We start from the raw sequence: 23,688 nt of genomic DNA on the forward strand, positions 1-23,688 counted from the left end.
TGAAGAGATTCAAGAGGACAACAATATAAAATGATTACATTGAAAATGACCAAGAACATGAGTAAGCTAAATTTTAGGTTAACCATGTTACTTACTCACTTTTAAAATCCAAAAGTTGCAGACATTTTCAGAGCTCTTTTGCCTGAATTGTGTCTGTACTTTTGTCCATTTTTGTGAATAAAAGTATGTCACAGTATCAGAAACCATATAAGCAAATCCATTTGAGACTGGACACTGTAAAAGAATTAAAGCCAGGTCAACTAAAAAATGTAACTTAAAATTTCACCATTTTTTATGTTAAATCAACTTAGTTTAGTTTGAAATGAACTGAAATAAGCATGGCTGGAAAGAAACTTGAACTAAGATCAGTCATTAAAGGTTAAAATACAACATTATTTTAGCCTTTTACAGTGAAGAGGGAAAAGGGGGTGTTAATTACTAGGCCCATTTCACAGAGCTGTAGTGCTTCACAGATTCCTCAGGCACAGTGTTTTAACATGTTCCTGCTAATCTTCCTGGCCTTTCCACTGGCCTCTCTCTTAGACCTGTCACCCCTCTTTCCTATTAAACACACAGTGACAGATTCTTCACTATGTGACCTCTTCACCTTTAGTGGCTCATATGACATGCTGAGCTGTGAGCAACTGAGGCCTATTTGAGCAGGACTTTTCTTTTTTTTTTTATTTAGGCCATGATGTAGGTTGGGTAAAAATGCAAGCCTATAAAACACTACTTATTTATACAAATGACTTAGATCACTATTCTGTAACTGCACAATTTTGCAGGGCTTGTCTTGGGCTCTTAACTCAGCTGACCTATTTATCACAGTGATAATACACATGTTGTGAATGATTCCTAGTCTAGGATTGTTATCATTTCCTAAGCCGCTTCTCCGTCTGGATTGTGGGGGGGGGGGGGGATGGGTTGGGTGCTGGAGCCTATCGCAGCGGTCATCGGGCAGAAGGCAGGATACACCCTGGACAGGTACTTTGCTGTAATATTTAAATCTAATTACACAATTATATGTTTAGTTACATAATACAATACACAATAAATTACATATACATTACATTTCCATTCTGTATCAACACCTTTGAACATTGCTAACTTTTCATTGAATTCAAATCACAATAATATATTTCCTCTTCTGCTTACAGACATAACTGTGGTATGAAATGACAGTCTAGAATCTGCTCTTTCCATAGAATGTATCCACTTGTTTTGATAGGTAATGAGTCAAAATTAGGTAACCTTCAACATGGCCAGGGTTAGGGTTAGGGGGGGGGGGGGGATGGGTTGGGTGCTGGAGCCTATCGCAGCGGTCATCGGGCAGAAGGCAGGATACACCCTGGACAGGTACTTTGCTGTAATATTTAAATCTAATTACACAATTATATGTTTAGTTACATAATACAATACACAATAAATTACATATACATTACATTTCCATTCTGTATCAACACCTTTGAACATTGCTAACTTTTCATTGAATTCAAATCACAATAATATATTTCCTCTTCTGCTTACAGACATAACTGTGGTATGAAATGACAGTCTAGAATCTGCTCTTTCCATAGAATGTATCCACTTGTTTTGATAGGTAATGAGTCAAAATTAGGTAACCTTCAACATGGCCAGGGTCTGTTGGTGGGTCCAAAGTTTTATTACCTGCTTCTTTTATCTCAAAATAGCTCATCCAGTTTGCATTGAACTCCTTGTAGTTACTGAATAATAAGCCTTGGTGTGTTCTTGGCCTAGGATTTTAAAGGGTCACTATACTGTTTTGTCACAGCAAAAACCATCTTTACTTTAAATGTAAGTTAATGTGAAGAGATTTTATTTTAAGTGATTCTGAAACACTTCTATGGGTCGGGGAGAAAGGATAAGGAAATAAAAAGGACAAATGAATCAGAAAAATTAAAATCCCAAAAAATGTATGTACTTTTTAAAGACTGCAATGAATGATTTCACCATTCACCATTTGATACTGGCAATAATTGTAATGTCTAAGGCCCTTAAGAGCACATTTGCAGAACTTCTGTGGTGCCCTTTAATATTATTATTATAAGAGTTATGTATTTTCAAATAAATAAACATATTTTTTCTGTAGATTCCATACAGCATAAGTCAAGTGTCCAATGAATGAAGATATTTAAAAACAAATAATATTTCAGAGAAAGCAATTGCATACAAACATTTGTGTAGTGGCTGGATAGACCGTTAACCTAAAAAGTCCTGTGATGTGGGCACTGAAGGAAGTGGGCTTCAGCCAACATAACCTATAGACACCTTTAAAAAAACCACTTGTGGTAGGATAGAGAGGGAGGAACTCTCAGAACACTAGAAGAGGGATGCGCTACAGAAATCAGTCTTTCACTAGAGTTGAAAGTGGAATGTTTTAGAAGATTTAAAAATCTGTCTGACTTGCACAGCAATTCAAAATAAGAACATCATACCAACAGTAAAACATGGTGGTGGGAGTGTAACCACGTTTTGATGCTTCAGGACCTGCACAACTTGCCATAATTGATGGAACAATTCATTTTTTTCTCTACCAGAAAATCCTTCAGAGGAATGTCTGGTCATCGGTATAAGATTTGAAACTCAAGTGCAATTAAAGACAATGATCTAAAGCACAAGAGCAGTCCACTTCTGACTCAAAACAACTTCTGTCAACATCTGACTCAAAACAACTTCTGTCTCAAAACAATTTAAATCAAGGTTTTGGAGTGGCCTAGTCAAAGACCTGAAGTAAACTCTTTTGAGATGCTGTGCCAGGACCTTAAACAGGAAGGTCATGCTGGGAAGCCCTCCAGTCTGGCTGAATAACAACGATTTTGCAAAAGCTTTACTCTACTGATCTAGTATGACAAATATGCAAAAATCAAGAAAATCAGGAGGGGGCAAATATTTTTCACAGCACTGTATACATCAAAAACAAATACACAAACAGAGACACAAGCAAATAAACTAGCTGGGACGACGTAAGAGCAGAATATATAACCTAGAGACTAACTATAGATGGTCTTGTATGAGTTGGTTACTCGCTGTGCCTCAGGCTACAGTTACTGTAACATAGATCTGCATTCAAAGAGTGTCCGTGGTCACTGGACTATTTTGACCCCTGCATGTCCATTCACTTTCTTGCTATACTCAAAGTGTCACCTGCATGTCTCACTCACCCTCCTGATAATGCTGGTGCTGGCGCAGACTTGAATTAGTGCTTTTCAATCAAAAACCTGCCTTGACTTCTCATTTTCACTGTGATACACTTTTAACAGCAGTCACTGGTTTTCATAGATCTGTTTCTCATTATTACTCTGACAGGCCTCTAACAGTCATCAGAAACGGTGGCTGTAACAGTAAGACAGTAACAGTGAGTGGTTTTCTTAGATAAACTGCTAGAAATAAAGGTTCTGTACAGGTACATTTTTAGTTCTTTGAGGTACAAACAATGTAAATGCACCCTCAAAGGTACAACAGAGGTTATAAGGTCCAATTTAGATCTTAAATACGTTTTTCACAGTTGAAAAGTATGTATTTGTACTTTTTCTTAACCTGATGTTTTAAAACAGAACTTAAAATAAAAAGCCTGGGGATGACGAAGTGTTTTGAGAGAACACAACTGAGAAAATATCATTTCAATGGATTATGGTACAATTCTATTCCCTGGCTGAAGGTACTGAGATGTACCCATGAGGGTCCCACCCCATTGACAAGAGAACAGTACCAGTTTACAACCTTTATTTCTGAGAGTGTATATTTCTTATTCGTTACTCTTATAGACCCCTAACAGTAGTCGGTAACAGTAACAGTGACTGTAACAGTAGCACAGTAACACTAGTAACACAAGCAGTTATTAGTCATTGACAGGTTTTTAATGATATATTTCTGATTTGTTACTCTAATAGGCCCCCAAGAGTAACAGAGTCAAGAACAGGGACCATTTTTTTCAAGATCTATGTTTCTATCTGATACTCCAACAGTATTAACAGTAGTCAGTAACAGCCAACCGAGATTTCCTCTCGAGATTTCTTCCTTTTGCCGTCAGGGAGGTTTCCCCGCCACTGTCGCACTTGGCTTGCTCATTTGGAACATGGATTTTCTGTGTTTTCTTTGTGACAATGCCCATTATAAAAAGCACTGTTTAAGTGAATATCGACTTAACATATTGTCACTGTCCAAAGAAAAACATGTCCATTTTTATCGATTTTTAGTTTTCCACATCATTTGAGCGCAGTGGCTGTCTTTTCTAACATGTGAAAATTTCAGAATGTATAAACCAATAGTAATGTTCTAAAATTATTTGGAATAAAATATCTTCACATTGGCTTACATTATAAGTAAAGAACTTGTTTTGCACTCTCCTGTAAAGTTAACGTTTTGGGGATACTTGTTTGTCTTTGGACAGCGACGATATGGAGTAGCAATAAGAGCAGAGTGCCCCTGGACTAAGATAAACATAATGGAGAGTCCATGAAATATTTTCCTAATATTTCTGACAGACTTTTAAAATAGGCCGCCTCACAGTTAGCTGTTCTGCTTGTTTCTACTGTGTTTCTCTTTGTCCTACTACCTTTGAATGCTAACCCGTTATCTGGTGCGGCTCAGAGAAGGATGGCTTCCCTTTTTTGGTCTTGGTTCCCCATGCTCTTTGGGAATTTTCCCTGTCACTGTCGTTCTTGACTTGTTCATTAGTGGTAGTGGTCATCCGGTAGTGGTAGTGGTTCATCAGGGTTCATGGAAAGCTGTTGTTGTTACCAGAAAAATGATTTGAGGAACACAAGCAAGCAAGCAAGCAAAATTTATTTATATAGCGCTTTTTACAACAGGTGTTGTCACAAAGCAGCTTTACAGAACAATCAGTATTACAGAAAGAAGAGAAAAGAAAAGAAAAGAAAATCCGGGTCCGAGCCCCCATGAGCAAGCCAGCGGCGACGGTGGCAAGGAAAAACTCCCTAAAAGAGGAAAAAACCTTGAGAGGAACCAAGACTCAGAAGGGAAACCCATCCTCCTAAGGTCGACACCGGATAGCAAACATTATTAGTATGAAGTATTATAGTAAAGTGGGAAAAGAAAGATCTGAGGGTGAGGACTGCACAGCGTTGTAAAGCAAGAAGCTCAGTGGTGGTCAAACCGGTCCAGAAGGCTGGTGAGCAGCGGCACCAATCAAGGCAGAAGAGGCAACAGCATCAGACGCACAGGATGGGCAGCTGATCAGCTCGGCAGAGAAAGGAAAGAAAAACACAGAGTCAGTTCTGTAAAGAGTGACTGATCACAGATTACAGTAAAACAGAGCAGCAGAGACTCCAGCAGGTCTAGACCTGACAGGAAAGACTAATCACCAAAGGCTTGACTGTACAAGTAAGTTTTTAGCCTCGACTTAAAGACTGAGGCTGTGTCTGATTCCCGAACATTAACAGGAAGATTATTCCAGAGCTGGGGGGCTTTGTAGGAGAAGGCTCTCCCCTCAGATGCAGCTTTATTAACTCTTGGTGCCAGTAGTAAGCCAGTGCCTTGTGATCTAAGTAGGCGTGATGGTTCATAGTGGGAGAGGAGCTCACTCAGGTACTGAGGGGCGAGTCCGTTTAGAGCTTTATAGGTCATTAATAGAATTTTATAATCAATGCGAAATTTAACTGGTAACCAGTGCAGGGCTGATAAAACTGGGCTAATATGGTACGCCACCTGAATTTCTCAAAAATGCTTCTTATATATAAAAAAACTACTATATAAATAAATTATAATCTTTTTTTTAATTACTGAAAGCAAATGTGCCGTACCATTTTACTGAAGAACACCTGCTGTGACGTGTCCAGGTAAGTCCCACATGCGCCTCCCCTGACGTCACGCCGGCAGTCAGCTGATGCTCAGAGGACTGCGGTGAACTGAGTGGGACACAGCCTAGTGGGAGTCTCCTGCTCAGCTAATAGTATCATATTGTAAGTAAAATAACTCGGCGGCTTCACTTTACGCTCATTAGGAGTCATGTAGTCGTGTTGAGCTGATCTTCTGACGGCTATTAAAGCACTTTTAAAGCTGTAGCTTTAATAGCTGTTTGTTCTCTGTGGCAGAAACAGCTAACCTGCTGCTGTTCGGGTTGACTTGTTAGCATTAGCTGGCTGGCTAACTCTGCTTATGTGATGGTTAGCTAGTTAATTTAGGTCACAAAAGTGAGTTTATGCATTTAACTCGTCTTCGTTTGCATGTTTAATATTGTTTCAGTCGCCACAGCAAATGTTGCGCTGAGGTAAAACTTGTGTTGACAGCTCAGATTAGCTTGTTAGCTCACTGGTTCGCTTTTAGGCGTCTGTTATCGAAGGCTTAGTGGTTAGCTAACTTCTCTGATATCTTTCTGTGAGAGGTTTGGTAAATATAATCCACAAATTTAGGCTGCTGCTATGTTGTGTCGACCTTTAAGACGTTTCTGTTGAACACTCCTTGCTTCAGCGATGTTGAAGTAACGTTACTGGTTATGAGATTTCACTGGGCTTTTAAAAACACTACAAACAGGGCAACTCGGGCGTCTCGGGACACAGGAGTTCAAAATGTGTAAAGAATAAAGATTTCTACATTCACGAATTCATTTGATCACGTAGCGACACCATGCAGCGTCAGATATTTCTATTGTTTTCGTTATTATTGTGGAATATTTAGTGGGGTGAATGAATTAATCCATCGCTACCAACATGTAGATGCCGTGGCTTAAAAGACTCAGTTGGGTAGAAGATCGGATTGTGGATTATTCAATACACAATGAATGCTTTTGAATCTTAAGACGTTAAGTCTCTTATTCTGTAGTAGTATCGACACATGCCTCACGGTTAGACTCACGGGTGGCTAAGTCTCGTGTGTGCCTTAATTCCTTTAGTCTTGTGTGTGTGTATTTATATGTGATTTAAAGGGGAATTCCACCCATTTTTCAAAACGTCTGCATAATTAAATGGTGAAGATGTAAACAAAATCGTTCAGATTGGTTTGATGTGAAACGCTTTGTTCTAGATAAACTTAGAGTCAGAATAGTTGACAATCGAATATCTGCAAAAGCTTTTTAGTGTTATGATCAGGTTTTATTCTAAAACACTTTTTAAACTCTTACATGGAGTGTGTTGTAAGGCAAAATAGTCCCCAATGAAAGCATGTTTTTTCAGATTTTACACTTTTAATTGAATCACCTTAGAACATTACATACAAATACTCCACACATGGGTTACATATAGACTGTTTTTCTTTGCTTTCTCACACTTATATTGACTCATCAGCTCATTACCAAACCCTTCATAAGGATATAATATATATGTAAAACAAAAGAAATACTACAATGTGTAGAAATAGCACCAGCCTTCTATCCGTCTGATACTGGGCTGGGTGACGAGAGTGGAAAAAGTGCAGGGCCCGCACTCCACAGCCTGTTGCATTATTGAACATGCTTCGAATTTTCCATGAGACACACATGCGCAGTTTCCTTACGGATGGTGGTTTAATAAAATTTGAATTGGTGGAAAATTTCAAATCAGTAATTATATTGTGAGGTTGTAGTCTGGCGCTGTAGACCCGTCCCTGTCCATGTGGTGTTTAAATGTAAAATACGCATAAATGAGCTGGTGCATCTAGGATGTTTAATGTATTTCCAGGGCCCAGTATGTGGAGTTATATGGCTCAGCTTTAATCTCTAATCTCTATTGTTTCCCAACTCAGGTCTTATAGTCCTTCTCCACAGCTGAATTCTTTTTGCTGCTGTACATTTACAAACCAAAAACATATAATATAAAAAAATATAAACAAAGGGAGGTTGGAAATAGAGCTTGGGTCAGGCCTAAAAATGACTCAAATATATAGCCTGAGATATTTCAGAGTCAGAGTGGATCCAACCCAAAACTTGTGGTTTATCTCTAATGACTGTAGCCTGTTCTGTCTGACCCTGACCCAAGCCTGCTATTTCACTTTCATTCATATTGTGCTTAAGTCAAAATGTTGACACTTGCAACAAAAACAGAAGTCAAATTTGTAAAACTCGAGAGAAAACAGTCTCTTTGAACAGTTAAGTTATGTGCATATTAAGCTGCTTTTTTTGTTTTCTTTTGCCGTAACTCACTGTCTTAGCGGTTTTATCGTAGCAGTAAGTTATGGCGAGACTCAGCTCTGTCCCCTAAGGGATTCAGTTCTGGTGAATATCCAAATGCCCCATTGTATTTTCTGATTCTTTCTGAATACCATGTTTCTTTTCCCACAGCTGCGTGTGCTGTCACATGCTATAGGAATGATGAGACATCAGTGAAGCATAAGGTTCCGTTCATGCTTTCTAGGTGCACCATTACTGATTATAGATGTATGATACTGATCAATTGATCAATGCAACTTTTTAGCCTGTCTTCATTGGCTTTTGCACAGTATTAGTCAGAGCCTGGATGATGTGGTAACAATATAGTATCTCAATATGTAAAGATGCTTTCTTGGTGCATGAAATGTATCACACTTTTCCATTTTCTAGTTGGAGTGGATTAAAAGAAGCAGCAAGTGTAGCGACACATTTAAAGGCTATTAAGTACAATGCTTGCAAAATAAAACCATTTAAGAAAGAAGCAGGTAAAAATGTAAAATAAATTTAATAAAAAAAAACCAAACAAATAAAATAAGACAAAGGCATAATAGACAACCATGACACGCCAGCAGCTACACTTTACCAAGCAGTTTATATATTTATAATACACTGGTTGTTCTTTATAGGCTGTCCATAAAATCTGCCCATATTTATGATACATGCAGTTGTTCATAAAAGCGTATTGTTTTGATTTAGCACAGTAATGATAACATATTGTCACATTGTCCACCTCAAGCATCAGTCGTAGTGCAGTTTAGAGTATATGATAAAATCAACGTGAAAACTGGATACTGCACTAGTACTATTTTATGTAGCTAAATTTGGTTTATCAGATTTCTCGTGTTATCAGCTCAGAATTATAAGACTCGTCTGTGTTGAGTGCAATTTTGTGGGTGAAAGATTTTACTTTCAAAATAGCAGAATTCCTATGTAGTACGGTCACCTTTCATATCCTAACAAATTCCTTGTCTTGACTTGTCTTGAGATACTTGCGAATATTAAAATGGGGAAAAGGCCTTTTCCGGAATTGACCAGTCGCAGAGAGAACCTTTTGATTCTGAGAGCTCTCTTATATCTGTGAATAAACTCTTACTGGAATGAAAACTTCACCACACAGGTCAAGATTCAAACTCCTTATTTATGTTCATAAATACTTATAATGGATGCAATATAGTACAGTGTTTAGCATTAATAATATTTTCTGATATTTGTATTGGTTGCATGAGCGACATAAGTATTGTGAGCATGTTGATTTAAAATATAAGGTGAGTTATAAACAATATCAAGAAATAATCACCAGAGCATTAACGTTGTAGTACAAATCTGCTGTACTACATCAGTGTGAGAATTTGTTGCTTTATAGAAATTGTGCTGTGTATGTGAGAGAAGTAGTATGACCATGAGATAACTATATTGCTGCATGATTATAAAGGAGGGAAAGGGAGTTTAAAATTTTTCATTAATAAATATTTATGCAGTATGAGTAAACATAGATAATATGAAGCTGTTTTAACAGGAAGTATTTTTTACCGTCTCACTTTTTTGGCCCAGAAGAACAGCAGTATATATCAAACAACAAAAGCAGTAATTTTGTAGACCTTGAAAAGTTTTTTTTAGCAAAATGTCAGATTGAAAACAATTGCCTTATTACATAAATAAACGTATATATGTATATGGTTGTAAGGGTGAACTTCTGCATCTTAGGTTTAAACAGTTGAGTTCTGAATAAACGTTACAGCCTGCAGCGTAGGAGCTGGAAGTGGAAGTGTGAAGTGTTAACGCATTGTTTTTCAGCTTTGAGTTGATCTGTGGTATCAGACTTATAAAACCCTCCCTTCCTTCCCCTCTGTAAAGGCACACTGCTGCCTCAGTGCAGATATCTCACACTTCGTGCTGCAAACTGAACACTTTTTCTGTTTAGATATGTGTCTGCTCTGTTTGGTTTTGGTTTGCCGCCGGTTTTACCATCTGTTCATGTCTGTGAACTGAAACTTTTGTTTGCTTTCTGCAAGTATGAGTTAACCTAAAGCTTTTTGTTTTTCTATGATGCTATAGTTTGTTATTCTTACTATCTCACATTTACTTTCACTCTTTCTTTCAGATTTATCTGCGTGGTGTGGGGTGGTGTAGCGTAGTGCATCATGGGGGAGCTGTTCCGTAGTGAGGAGATGACTCTGGCCCAGCTTTTCCTGCAGTCTGAGTCTGCTTACTGCTGTGTCAGCGAGCTTGGGGAGATCGGCATGGTGCAGTTCAGAGATGTGAGTAAACGCTAAAGCATAGGCAATTAAGGCCCTCTGAATGGAGAGTGGATAGCAATTGAATAATTAGCTAGTGCCATATGTTACTTCTAAAGGATCCTGTTTCAAAGTCTCTCTTATTTGTTTTTGCCTTTTAAAGGAACCTACATTTTAGTTTTTTTTTTGTTTATTTATCCCTTTGCTAATAATGACATCATTCTTTGCATCAAACTGTTTTGTTTTAACAAAGCAAAGAAAATTGAGTTTTCCAAGACATGGACCCTTTAAAGAAAACATTTTGTATCCAAGTCACGTCAGTCACTTCACCTGGGGCAGTCGTGGGCTGGAGGTTAGGGAACTGGCCCTGTGACCGGAAGGTTGCCAATTCGAACCCCAGTGCCGACAGTCCATGACGGAGGTGTCCTTGAGCAAGACACTCAACCCCCAGTTGCTCCCCGGGAGCTGTGGATAGGGCTGCCCACCGCTCCGGGCAAGTGTGCTCACTGACCCCTAGTGTGTGTTTATTCACTAGTGTGTATGTGGTGTTTCACTTCACGGATGGGTTAAAAGCAGAGGTGGAATTTCCCTGTTTGTGGGATTAAAGAAGTATCACTTAACTTTAAATTAAAGAAGTAACACTTAATAATAAGAGGACTCAGTCAGGCCATGTAAATATACATCCATTTAAGAGGAAGGAGCAAAGGGAGTTGTTACTCTGGATTTCTTACTTGCTCTAGAACCTTAATTTAGTCAGGTGATTTTAAAATTCAGTGTACAATATTGTTACTGTGTAAGAGCCCCTCCCTAATTCAGTTCACACTTCTGTTCTGTGGAAATCACAGCTGAATCCTGATGTGAACGTCTTTCAGAGGAAGTTCGTAAATGAAGTGCGCCGCTGTGAGGAGATGGACCGCAAACTGCGTGAGTCAGCAATGCATTATATGCATTTCTCCAGAAGATGATTAAAACCTATGGAGCAACCTAACAGATGTTTTGACCATCTTTCATTCCTCTCTTTCTCTTTCACTCTCTCAAATTCACTCTGTCTCACTTTTTTCACAGGATTCGTTGAGAAGGAGATAAAGAAGGCCAACATAAATATTGTAGACACGGGGGAGAACCCAGAGGTCCCTTTCCCTCGAGATATGATTGACTTGGAGGTATGAATGTCTGAGAAATGTATATCAATTTAGCGCACTTTAACTTGCCCACCCCATTTTATATTAAGCCATTTCTGAGACATTGTCATATAAAAGCAAATTGACTGTGGGAGCATAGATTCTACTAGACACTTTTTCTTAAGATAACGGTTCAGACTATAAGCCTTTGTCACATGCCTTAGCACAAAATTCTCAACTCATGACCTGATGCCCAAGTGCTCACATAACTGTATTGTTGTTCAGCCAGTTTGTGTCATTAACTCAATGGTGAAATGAGAGACCTGCTATTAGTTTCTATATAGAATGTGGCCAAATTTATTCTGGGATCATACATAATACAACTGGGGCTCAAAACTGAATCCCAGCTCACCCAAGGGCATTTTCATAGCTATTTGTTAAGTATGGACCTATCAGACCTTTTCTTTAGTTCGGTCTGTTTTGATAGGTGTGAACACTCAAACTCAAGTGTGCACTAAATACATGATTCACAGTCTGCCCAAAACTGTGTCTCTCTTCATTTCCAAGTGAACTCTGGTTGAGTTCACTGCTAATGAGAATGCATTTATGTGATGGTCCACACTAAATGAGGGAAATCAACATCAGAGCATGCTGTTCTGCTTCTTCTAAAAGCATGTTAGCTCTGTACACTTCACTTATAGTAAAGAATTCATTTTGGAGGATGGATTATGGAATGTACAACATGATCAACCTGATTGGTTACATTTTAAATTGGCAAACCAATCCTAAAGGAGCAGATATCAAGTAGAGTTTATTATTATTGCTTTAATTGTGATACATGTGATACACACACAAGATAAGCATCTCGTAGTAGTTTTTTGGCTCAAATGCAAATCATGACCAGTAAACAAGCACTCACATGTATAATTGATGCCCTTTAGTCATCACAATGTGAAGCTAACCGAATGAAATGAACATGCCGGTATGTCACAAAAAGCCAAACTCTAGTTTGTAGTAGACTTTAGCAATCACCTTAGCTATGAAAACAAAGTAAGACTCTGCTCTGCTATATTGAGTTTGTTCATAGGCTGCATTTACATTATAGCAGGGTGAATTGCTTAGTCTGCCAACCACTGGCTTCCTTGTGGGCATGTCACTAAAATGCAAGCAAGTTTAACTGTCCACATTGATAATATATGCAGAGTTGTGGGCTAGTTTTCCTCCATTATCTCAACACTAATTTCTAGCATGTACTTGGAAAATGAATGTAACTCATTACAAAACTGCACCACATTTTAACAGTATGATTAACTGCTGCTGTATTTTTCTAATGTCCAGAATTTCTAAATGTTTTAGGACTCTCTTCATCTACTCCGCACCACTGTCGCTCCCACAGTCCTTCCTGTGCAACTGCTACCTATCTTTATATAAGTCAGGGGGAGGCAAAACAATAATTCCAATCTTCAGTGTTGCTCCAGTGCTAAGGAAATGCAATTTTAATAGTTTAAATGTTTAAGAGTGCATAAAGCACTTATGTCCTATACCCATCCTAAAAGCAAAATTGGGCTGAATTGCTTCTAGGGGTTGAGACCACTCTTCACTAATTTCTCTCCATCCATTTTCATAATGTAATTTGTTTGTGTCTTTGTGCAGGCCACATTTGAAAAACTGGAGAATGAGCTGAAGGAGATCAACACTAACCAGGAAGCACTAAAGAAGAACTTTCTGGAACTGACTGAGCTCAAACACATCCTGAGACGTACACAGCAGTTCTTTGATGAGGTCTTGAAATCGTTAAAGCTCTCTTCATTCTCCTTCTGGAGCTTTATTTTTCACATTTTTATCCAGCTCCAATAATTGTTTTTCACCATAGAACTAGCAGTAAATGATTTTCTGATGCAGTTACAGAACATTTGTCACACCCTAAAAAAAAAACAAAAAAACACAAAACCTAGGCCATCAGTCGTGTGTTGTAATGTTATTTTTTGTTGTAATGTTATTTGCCACCATGAGTAATCAAGGAAGATGTGTAATTACATGCAAAAAAAACATGCAAAGAATCTGTTGTGACATTGAGAGGGTTGGATTGCCCAACTCAGTGTGAGTTCTTTAACCCGTTCAGCATTTTACTTCCTTCAGTTGAGGAACTTTTTATGGAAAAATATTTAAGGTACAACTTTAACTCAATCATTTATTCACCACAGCATACCTCTTTTATTTCTGCTGTGATCTTTGACCAGAAATCACTTAGTCTCTCTTTGCAGGCAAACTTTATAAGGGTATTGTCTCTTTTACAAGATAATATGGGCTCTGCTGAGTGTAAATCAGTTAGCTGTATGATTGTAATGATTTACTTCATCCAAGAACACTCTTCACTTCTTCACAGACAAGCCATCTAAGCAATTTGCAGTCAAGGCTTATATTGAAGCAGCTGTAATGGTTGTCTTATAAACAGTACAGTACAGTACAGTACACTGCCACAATAATGGAAATACGTCCGCAAATTTTATATATATATATGTGTGTGTGTGTGTGTGTGTGTGTGTGTGTGTGTGTGTGTGTGTGTGTGTGTGTGTGTGTGTGTGTGTGTATGTATGTATATATATATATATATAGCGCATGAGTTGGTGCTTCAAAATAGGTGTGGCTCAGCTCCTGAAAGCACATTAAGACTTATTCAGCTTACTGAATACAGGCATTGAGACACACCTTGTTGTGTGGTGTTGTTGTTGTTGTTGTTGTTGTTGTTGTTGTTGTTGTTGTTGTTGTTATTATTATTATTATTATTATTATTATTATTATTATATTTTTTGCTTTTTTGTTGTTTTTTTTTATCCCTCCTCTTTCTCTACATACAACAGTCTTTTAATCAGTAATCAAACACAGATAAACGTGTATGTATAACTATAGCTGTAATATAATACGTAAATTACAAGCTAGTGCTATTATCAATGGAGCAACCTGCTTTCCCTCAAGCTGAGGCACTTTTATACATATCTGCTTTCCAAAGAAGCATTATATTCTAACAATATTTTGAATTTCTCTGTTTAAGGCAATTAATGTAGTTCTGCTTTTCCTTTTCTCTCCTTGTCTCTGAGTGTCTGTTTCTTTTCCGCCTATTTAATGATACATTTTTCTCTCCATTTACAGATGGAAGACCCTTCTCTGATGGAGGAGTCATCCACTCTACTGGATCCAAATGAGGTTGGACGTGTGGCTCCTCTCAGGCTGGGGTGAGCTTCCTGTGCTTCTTTGATCATCTGCTAAGTTGTTTTCTGAAGCATTGTTTGGGCTGTTCCTACATCTTTGACCTGACAGTCTTAAGTAGCTTCATCACTTGAACTATAGCTATTGGCTGTCAGTGCCACATCTTCCTCTACTATATGTACATCATGGCTTCAGACAGTAAGAGTCTGATGAATAAGGATCAAGTACCTCTAAATCTTGCATAATACATAAAAATCTATTTATGGAGAATTCAGAAAAAATAAAGAGCTAATTAACAGAAACTAATACACCATTAAGAATTCTGCAAAGCCCCTTTTCCGGTGTTACAGTATTGATGCTGCTTATTTTTTTAACTATATTGGCCAATATTATCCCTGCTTGAGAATCCTGCTTGAGAAATATAAACTGCCATGCTGTCGGCTTGTGGCTTCATACAGAAGAATTGATCATAATGATCAAGAAAACACAAATGATTGTTTATAAACGTGTAATAGTAGTTTATAATGCTATTATTAAAAGCATTACATATGTACACATCTAATGTATGCTCCATTTCTAGGAAGTGCATACATTCCTTTTCTAGGAACGTATGCACATGTAAGGTTTGCTCCTTTTCTAGGAAGTGATGTTTGTGGTTTTATATAACCCGATGAGCAACTAATGCATAGCCAGTGCTGATGCTAGGGGGAATTGGGATTGATCTGAGACCTCCATTTAGCTAATACTCATAATGTTGATTTGACCCAGCTATATGTTTATGCCTGTGGCACAATGGCAAAAGGCATGTTTGGCTGATTCAGACTTAAATTAGAAGATAAAGTGTGACTTAAACAAAAATGTAGTTTTAGTGAACTTATGTCACACTGCATTTATTAATAATTGTGTGTTACAAATCATAGGATCTATTCGATTAAAATATTGTCATCAGACATCAAATAGTATATGACCTTTGATTACCACATGCAATCATATTTTTAGGATTATTCTTAAATTAAATGTAGAAATGAGTTAATTTTTGCATAACTGAAGTTGAGAAGATTAAAGATAAAAAGCCACCTGGGACTGTGCATTACAGTCATTTTACAATGGTGAAAGGTTGTTAATAAAAAAAACCCTGAGTGTGTTAAAATCACTATAATGTATGGCCTTGAGCAGCTTAGTGCTTTTATAAAATAAAATTTAAAAACAGCAAAACTCTTACAATGTCAAAAACTAATTCCATAATGATTTTTAACTGAATACTTTTAAATTAAATTATTTAATGTATTATTAATAATAACTACAATAAACAGTTACTACAGAGATGTTGAGTTGGTGAAATTCTGCCAATTTTTTATGATTTCTGCATAATTGAGTGGTTGAGTCATTCAGAGTGGTAAAATGTAAAATTGTTCACTGTAGAGTAACTTGTCGGCTTTGATTTCTTTACAGTGGTGGTGATAGGAAATATATGCAAATATAGCCATTTTATTTACTAGCAAAACTACTGGTAAACGTACATGTGTCTTATGTTTACTTTAGAAACAGTTTTGACTTACAACACTCTATATGTACCTCATCACCATGAATGACTTTTTAAAACAATTGTAATCCAAAACTGTCACTCACTAAATGTGCAGTAACATTTCTTGTATATAACAATCGGCCTCATTCAACAAACATTCTTAAAAAGAAAAATTTCTTCTTAAAACACACTTATGCGGTTTTCAGAGACATTCTGACATTCACCAATGTTTTCTTATGTGAGATTTGTTCTAAGGTAAGAACAGAATCTACACACACACACACACACACACACACACTCAAGAGCACAAAGGTGCAAACAATTCTGCGGTTTAAGATCATGTCTTTAAGATCAAATCTGACCTAGACTTTTTCTTGGGACCTTTATCAAGAGCAAATTTAAGAAAAAAACTTTCAGTATTGGTGATATTGGTGAATGAGGGATCTTCAATGCTTTCAATACTTCAGATATCGGATGGCAACCACTGTGAACAATTCTGATTCGGTAGGTTTCTTTAGAACAGGGCATTTCACATGAAACCACTCTGAATAACTTAACCACTGAATTACGCAGACAAATCGGTGGAATTCCCCTTTAACAGTAGGTTATAGCTGTCAAGCAACACAACATTCAAAAGTTAATCTATGAACAGCACAGTGCTATTTATTAACTTCACAGATTAGTACAGAATTCAGTTAATGTGTGCAGTCCTGTGTGTTATTATTTAACAGTGACTTTTAATGTGGCTCATTTAAAGCATGAAAACTAATAATTGCCAAGGACATATTATTTGCTCCTGTACAATTTATTCACACATAAATTTGACTTTGTTGTGTCTTGCAGGTTTGTGGCAGGTGTGATTGGCAGAGAGAGGATTCCCACCTTTGAGAGGATGTTGTGGCGAGTTTGTCGCGGCAACGTGTTCTTACGCCAAGCAGACATTGAAGATCCACTGGAGGACCCCACAACTGTCAGTCGCCCTTCCAACAGTCTGATCAGAAATGAACTTACTTGATCAATAACACTGAGGTCTGAATGTAGTTTTAACAGCTGACTTCAGTGACATGTTGCTCACAGTGGCCTCTTTCTCTGTGGTTTGTTGGTTTTCCAGGGAGACCATGTGTACAAGTCAGTATTCATCATTTTCTTCCAGGGAGACCAGCTGAAGAACCGGGTGAAAAAGATCTGTGAAGGGTACCACTGCTTCTTTTTGCTACATAGATTGACATTTCACTAAATGACATAACTTTGTCAGTTTGAATTTTCAGTTAATGTAGAGTGACAATATCTGTGAGCTTGTGATCATATTTAAATGCATTTATGTATTTTTTACTTCCAGGTTTCGGGCTTCACTGTACCCATGCCCCGAGACCCCCCAAGAGAGGAAGGAAATGGCAGCAGGAGTAAACACTCGTATTGACGATCTCCAAATGGTAAGTCAGACATGCATGCACGTGCACGTGTCAAATGAGCCTCTGGTGCTTATTCTGCTATTGGTTGTACATTCAATGATTTCATTAATATATATTCACTTAAAACCTTTTTTAAAACAAGCTTACACTAAGCCCTACAGGGAGATTAAAACCAAATACAACAGAGTAGAGAGTAAAGATGTTCACAATTACAAAATAAACAAAAGGGTTCCATGCTGGGAGAGGCAAAGCCCCCCAAAATACATCCGTATCTGCAAGGCATGTGCAAAATAAATCCTAGAACAAATAAATTCCCAGGCACGCCATCTTAAGAATAGTATAAAACGCCTTTGCTGAGCATGGCAATATGTATAAAAATGTGCCACACTGTTCCAAAAAAGTTGGGACAGTATGTGAAATGCAAATGCAGAAAGTTAAAATAAAGGTTCTGTCATGGGTGTATTATTACCCGTGGCATGGATAACGAAGTCTCCATTAATGAACAGTGTATTTGCAATCGAGTCATTTCTTTGTGTGGCTTTGTGAGTGAGCTCTTGACTCTGTCTGTGTGTGTACTCAGCTGTCTGCCTAGGTTTGTGAGTGTGTGACAGTGATTGTCTGATATGTTTGCATTTGCCTTCCTCGAAGGGCTACAGCAGGTTCCCTTACATGGTCAAGAACTGCTAAATGACCGCTCCATCATCACGACTGCTGTCATATGATGGGCTGGGTCCAAATCATCAAATGGGTTATGCAAGAGTTCTGCCCAAACAGTGCCTAGACCAAAAATGTTTACACACTAGACTGTTTACAGAGAGAAAATGCATTGGAAATAAATCAATATCTCTGAAACAGGAAGCAATTGATTACTAGCTCATCTGACTGTAGAGTTATTGTAAGTAGATATGATGAGGCCGGCACTGTGTGGCATAATCAGAGTGGTTTAAATCAGTTGCCGTGTGTGATCAAGTGCCCAGTGCCATGTTTTAGATCTGATTACAGTAGACACACACATACGCCATTTGTGCAAACATTTCTTTATCTGTCGTTTTTCAGTTGTCCCGCTTGCCAGTGTAAGAACAGTGATGCCATCATATCTCATCAGTGAGTCAGAGGTGGCTCCTGTTGGGACTGTTTATATTGGGGTAATAGTGTTTGGGATAATAGCCCATCTGTGGAACTTTGCCAAAGCCTTATTAGGAAAAGGAAAGGCTTAATGCCACTGGGTGTGGACCGTCAATTGCAGATCACACACATAGTGACCATACCTGCAGAGACTCACCCTCTGCTCTTCCACATACACACATGCACGTGGTGTCTCCCTCACACCTGCTCAAATTCATATACACCCACACAGCAAAACTGCCCACACAGTCTCGATTGCTGGTCAACTTGCCAAACTTCACATGAGGGATCTCACAGCTACCTAATGCTCTTTGCTCATCCTTCCACTCCTACCCAGGGGTGTTGTGACATGGGTGTTGCAAGATAATATATGCTGTGTATTTAGTGGAGTTTAATTTTGTACTATGATAATGTAGCACCATATAGACTGACCAATTTGAATGATTTCCAGTAAAAGTGCAATTCTCACTCTATTTACTTAATACATTAAATTTAATGACATTTTGGCTTCTGTGATCTTCATTAGATGAAAGTCAAAATACCAGGACATTCTGTCCACTTTTAAAGCCAACAGGCCTCAACAAACTAGCATCACAATACTTGCTATGATACAATTACTTTATTACTTTTTTTTATTTGTTTACTTAACAGGGTCAGTTAATACATTAATAAACTACAGTAGTCAACAACATTTAGCCAGATTTAGCTCATTTTCATCTGCAGTCATTAGACAGGTTGATTTTAATACAGTAATCAGTAATGCTTCTCACATAGAGCAAAATTAAAAGGTGCTTAGATACAAAACACATTAAACCAAACCCATAAAACATAAACACATATAAGACACAAAATAAATAAGCAACCAGTTTACAAAAATACAAAATATATAATTAATCATTCTGCTGACAGATTTGAGTGTACAGTAACCATTTTTAAATTGGTTTAATTGTATAGCAATACAGAGTTGTGAAGAAGACAAATCACCATTAAAAACTTGTCATTTTGTCAAATGTAACAATATGTAACAATATTCAAAGCAGAATTTATCCTCAACACATGACATAATTGACAAATATTTTATACAGAGCAATTTACAATGGAAGGTGAATGTAGTGTTGGGAGTCATGTCTTATTGGGGTCACCCAGAAACATTGAATTAAGAAAAAAAATGCGTTTGTCGAACAATAGGCTTAAAACATGTTAAGAAATATTAATAATTTAAAAATATATATTAAAATGTTGTTATTTTTAAACACAAGATATTGCTGTGTTGTACTGTTTAGTTCCCCACCTGGAATATTCACTTTTCTACTTGGAAAATGCTTTCTGAAAAACAGGAAAGTAAGAGGCTCTCTGATTTACACATTATATTACAGTCTTGAAATTTGTCTTCACTAAGCTCTCGCCAGGTGCTGCAGTTTTGAATGGGAAATTAGATGTTGACCAAAAAAGTTATTGTATTGTATTGCGGTGCAAAAATCACAGTCATATTGTGAAAGTGAGCCTGGTCAAAAGATCTATGTGAAAAAAACACATAGAAACACATCCTATGCACGGAACACACTTCTGTACATATTAATGCACAATTACTGTTTATTTGCTGAATTTAATGTTGGGGAAAAATAAAATATAAAATGTACCCTGTTCCAAAGTTACAGCACACTTATGTTTTGTGGTTTATTTTTTTCAGCATATTGAACTCAAATAAATATAGGCAAATAAATAAAAGTGGTGCACTAAATTAGTGGAACATGTTTTTTTTTTTTACCTGTAGGGGATGTAATTTCACTGGGAGTAACCAAACTTTTATGTGCAACTGTATTATCGATATCTCCAACTACTGCTAAAGGACGAGTCGTTTGTATATCAAAATTGCAGAATTAAAATCACAAAAAATCATTTTAATTACATACTACAAGTTTTGCGTGGTTAATTTACCTAATAACATAGCTTGTGAACTGCCGGTAGATGAGGTAGAGCAATCAGAAGTAACTAAAAACCCACATGACATGTGTAAGACAACACAAGTAACATTTTTTTTGTTTGACTGTTCTCAATGTCTTTTAAATGTGACCTGTAGAAGACCTCAGTCTGAACAGATTGCGCTCTTAAACTGACCTGCATGCACAAAAGAACAATGCCTTATGTTGCTTCACGTGGCTCATCCAGAGGTAAACAATCATGACTGCCAACGAGCGCCAGTCGCTCCCGGAGGTTTTGGTTTCACCTTCGCCAGCATCACCCAAGCGATATCTTCAACAAGCGTACACACAGAAATATAGACAAAAGTATAAACCCATGGAGCATTTAGATAATGTTCTAGAGTAAGAAATGCTCTGAGTAATTTGATCAGGGAAAACACCAAAATATGCAGAGCAGGACTGGGGTTGAGAGCCACTACTGTAGTATATATGTCTAATAGTGCTAACGCCAGGCTATTAACAGGCTTGTGTATTTCTGAGGTGGAGTATGAAGGGATACATGGGTTGGGAGAGACAGAGACAGATGGAGAGACAGATGAAGATGCCACTTCACTGGCAGGTCCAGGGAAAACTAGTAAAGCTGTGTAAATCTTCCTGCCACTCCCGCTGCTGTCTCTGAGGGGCTGAGGCAGCAGCAGTCTGCTGTGTGTGGGTGGTAGACCAGACAGCTCTGAGAATGATGAGTGTGTGGGCAGCCCTAGGCATTAAGACTGGCACCTGAGCTGTCTGGTATGTGCTGATCTGCTGGCATAGTGTCTCTCTCTCTCTCTCTCTCTCTCTCTCTCTCTCTCTCTCTCTCTCTCTCTCTCTCTCTCTCTCTCTCTCTCTCTCTCTGTCTGTCTCTCTGTCTCTCTCTCTCACTTACTCATGCTCTCTCTTAGTCACTCACATTGTCTCTCACTCATTCATTTACTGTCTTTCTGTCTAATGTGCTTTTCCATTCATTCACTCAGTCACTCACATTTCTTTCTCTCTCTCTCTCTCTCTCTCTCTCTCTCTCTCTCTCTCTCTCTCTCTCTCTGTCTCTGTCTCTCTCTCTCTATGCTCACTTTCTCTGTGCTCACTTTCTCTGTGCTCACTTTCAGCCTTCTGGCAGGGCCTATACAGAGATTCTTCAGTTCCCCTAAAATAGACTCTTGGTGAGCTGTACTGTTTTTTTCTGACTCAGCTCCCTGTTCCATAAGTAATTTCTGATGAGCAAACCAGGTCCATATATGAAGCCATACATGGACCCCAAACTCTGGAAAAGCTTGACTTGTTACTCAGGATCAATGGAAGCACGAGAAACATGCCTTGTTAAATAGGGTTTGTCTTCAGCTGTTCAACAGCTTGTTAACTCAAATTAGAGGGGGATTCTTTTTTTGTCTTAATAGTTCTGATAATTGAGCTTGTATTCTGATGTAGGTCCATGAAATTTCCTCTGAACAGGAGTGGCAGAGTCCCCTTTGTCCTGTTTAACTCATTAAAATTTGCCCTAAGAACAGTTGGGTTGTGTGAATGTCCGCATTGGAAATAGTAAAATGGATCAACATGTGAAATGGGAGCTTCCTGTGTAGAATCATATTTTGTATCACTGTATAAAGAAGCATCATGCTGCCTTTATTGTTGGATGTGGTAGTCTGTGACTAACAATGCAATGAAAATCTGCAGATTTCTTTTAGGTTTATTCTTTATGTATCTACTGAATATGAAAACCACATAAAAATCACATTATTAATAGAGAAAAGATAAAAGGCAAAATAGCTGCTTTTGACTTATTATTAAAGGTTTAAAAAAAGCATCCATCACAATATCCTTGATCTGGAATTAATCCTACTAGCTTTTCTATCGCATGTTAGTCTCACCTGACTTTCCAAACTGTTACCTCATACCTCCACCTTTCTTCGTGCCCAGTTTATTCTGGAGACATTTCTTATTGTGCGCTTTGTATTTGCAGGTGCTGAATCAGACAGAGGATCACAGGCAGCATGTGCTGCAGGCGGCTGCTAAGACAGTGCGCGTGTGGTTCATTAAAGTGAGGAAGATGAAGGCCATCTACCACACACTTAATCTCTGCAACATCGATGTCACGCAGAAGTGTCTGATTGCTGAGATCTGGTGTCCTGTGTCTGATTTGGATTCCATTCAGTTTGCTTTGCGCAGAGGCACGGTAAGAAGATACATTGTGTACAATAGGGCGGTCAAATGATTATTCCTGTTATTTTTTTGTAGTTAATTTGTCTTTTTTCCCCAAATTCAACCCAAAGGAATGATTTTGTTTGGAATGGCTATACAAGTAGACAAAAACACTTCATCAGAATATTTTCATTACATTCAGTAATTCACTAACATTATTTATATGATGTGAATGCAAGGCTCATTTGCATTGAAATGAGAATCTCATGAATGCTGGGGAAACACAAAACGCAGTTTTTATCACTGGTGTCCAGTGAGAGCATCAGTGTCTGCATGTTTAAGCTCCTCTGCAATTTTAGTTCTCACATGCTCATTACATTCCATCTTGTTTCAAAAGAAACTGTACTTTTTCTGTTGCTATTATTAGTTGCTTGTTAGTTGTTCGTATGCCTTCTATAAGCTCTGTCCAGCGAAGTCTGTTGAATTACAGATATTGCCAACATGAGTGGTGTGTTTTGTTAGTAAATTAGTCAGACCTTTTATATTATGATAAATCATTTAAATTTAAAAGCTGTATTTTTGAGCAGCTGGGCCTCAGAGTAGATTGTGGATGGTTTAAAAGGTCAGACAACGAAAATGTGTTAACAAGCATTTTAAAAAATTGTACCTTTAATAACACAAAAACGTGTTACTAGTGTTAACCTTAGGTTTTTCTTTAATCTTTTTTTTTTTAAATCTATTCTGGGGCCACACAAATGTAGTGCTGTAAGTCTAGATGTGCTTGCAAGGCTGCGCTGGCCCTTTTCTTCACACCTGCATCGATATATGCTTACATGCCTGTGTGTGTGCCTGGATTATACTCATAT

The 23,688-nt window shown here is 37.9% G+C and overlaps 1 protein-coding gene across 2 annotated transcripts in view; it reads left to right on the forward strand.

Moving 5' to 3' along the window:
* Positions 1 to 5,858: 5,858 nt before the first annotated feature.
* Positions 5,859 to 23,688, forward strand: part of atp6v0a1a (ATPase H+ transporting V0 subunit a1a) — a 29,336-nt gene continuing 11,506 nt past the window's right edge. For both annotated transcript variants that reach the window (XM_017725285.1, XM_017725288.1), the window contains exons 1-10: positions 5,859 to 5,942; positions 10,203 to 10,359; positions 11,181 to 11,259; positions 11,401 to 11,498; positions 13,110 to 13,238; positions 14,607 to 14,689; positions 17,032 to 17,158; positions 17,300 to 17,382; positions 17,528 to 17,621; positions 22,644 to 22,856. In XM_017725285.1, the coding sequence (XP_017580774.1) occupies positions 10,243 to 10,359; positions 11,181 to 11,259; positions 11,401 to 11,498; positions 13,110 to 13,238; positions 14,607 to 14,689; positions 17,032 to 17,158; positions 17,300 to 17,382; positions 17,528 to 17,621; positions 22,644 to 22,856 (1,023 nt within the window). In that variant the 5' untranslated portion in view covers positions 5,859 to 5,942; positions 10,203 to 10,242. The remainder of the gene's footprint in view (positions 5,943 to 10,202; positions 10,360 to 11,180; positions 11,260 to 11,400; positions 11,499 to 13,109; positions 13,239 to 14,606; positions 14,690 to 17,031; positions 17,159 to 17,299; positions 17,383 to 17,527; positions 17,622 to 22,643; positions 22,857 to 23,688) is intronic.

The sequence above is a fragment of the Pygocentrus nattereri genome, chromosome 14, assembly GCF_015220715.1.
Source record: "Pygocentrus nattereri isolate fPygNat1 chromosome 14, fPygNat1.pri, whole genome shotgun sequence".
Lineage (NCBI taxonomy): Eukaryota > Metazoa > Chordata > Actinopteri > Characiformes > Serrasalmidae > Pygocentrus > Pygocentrus nattereri.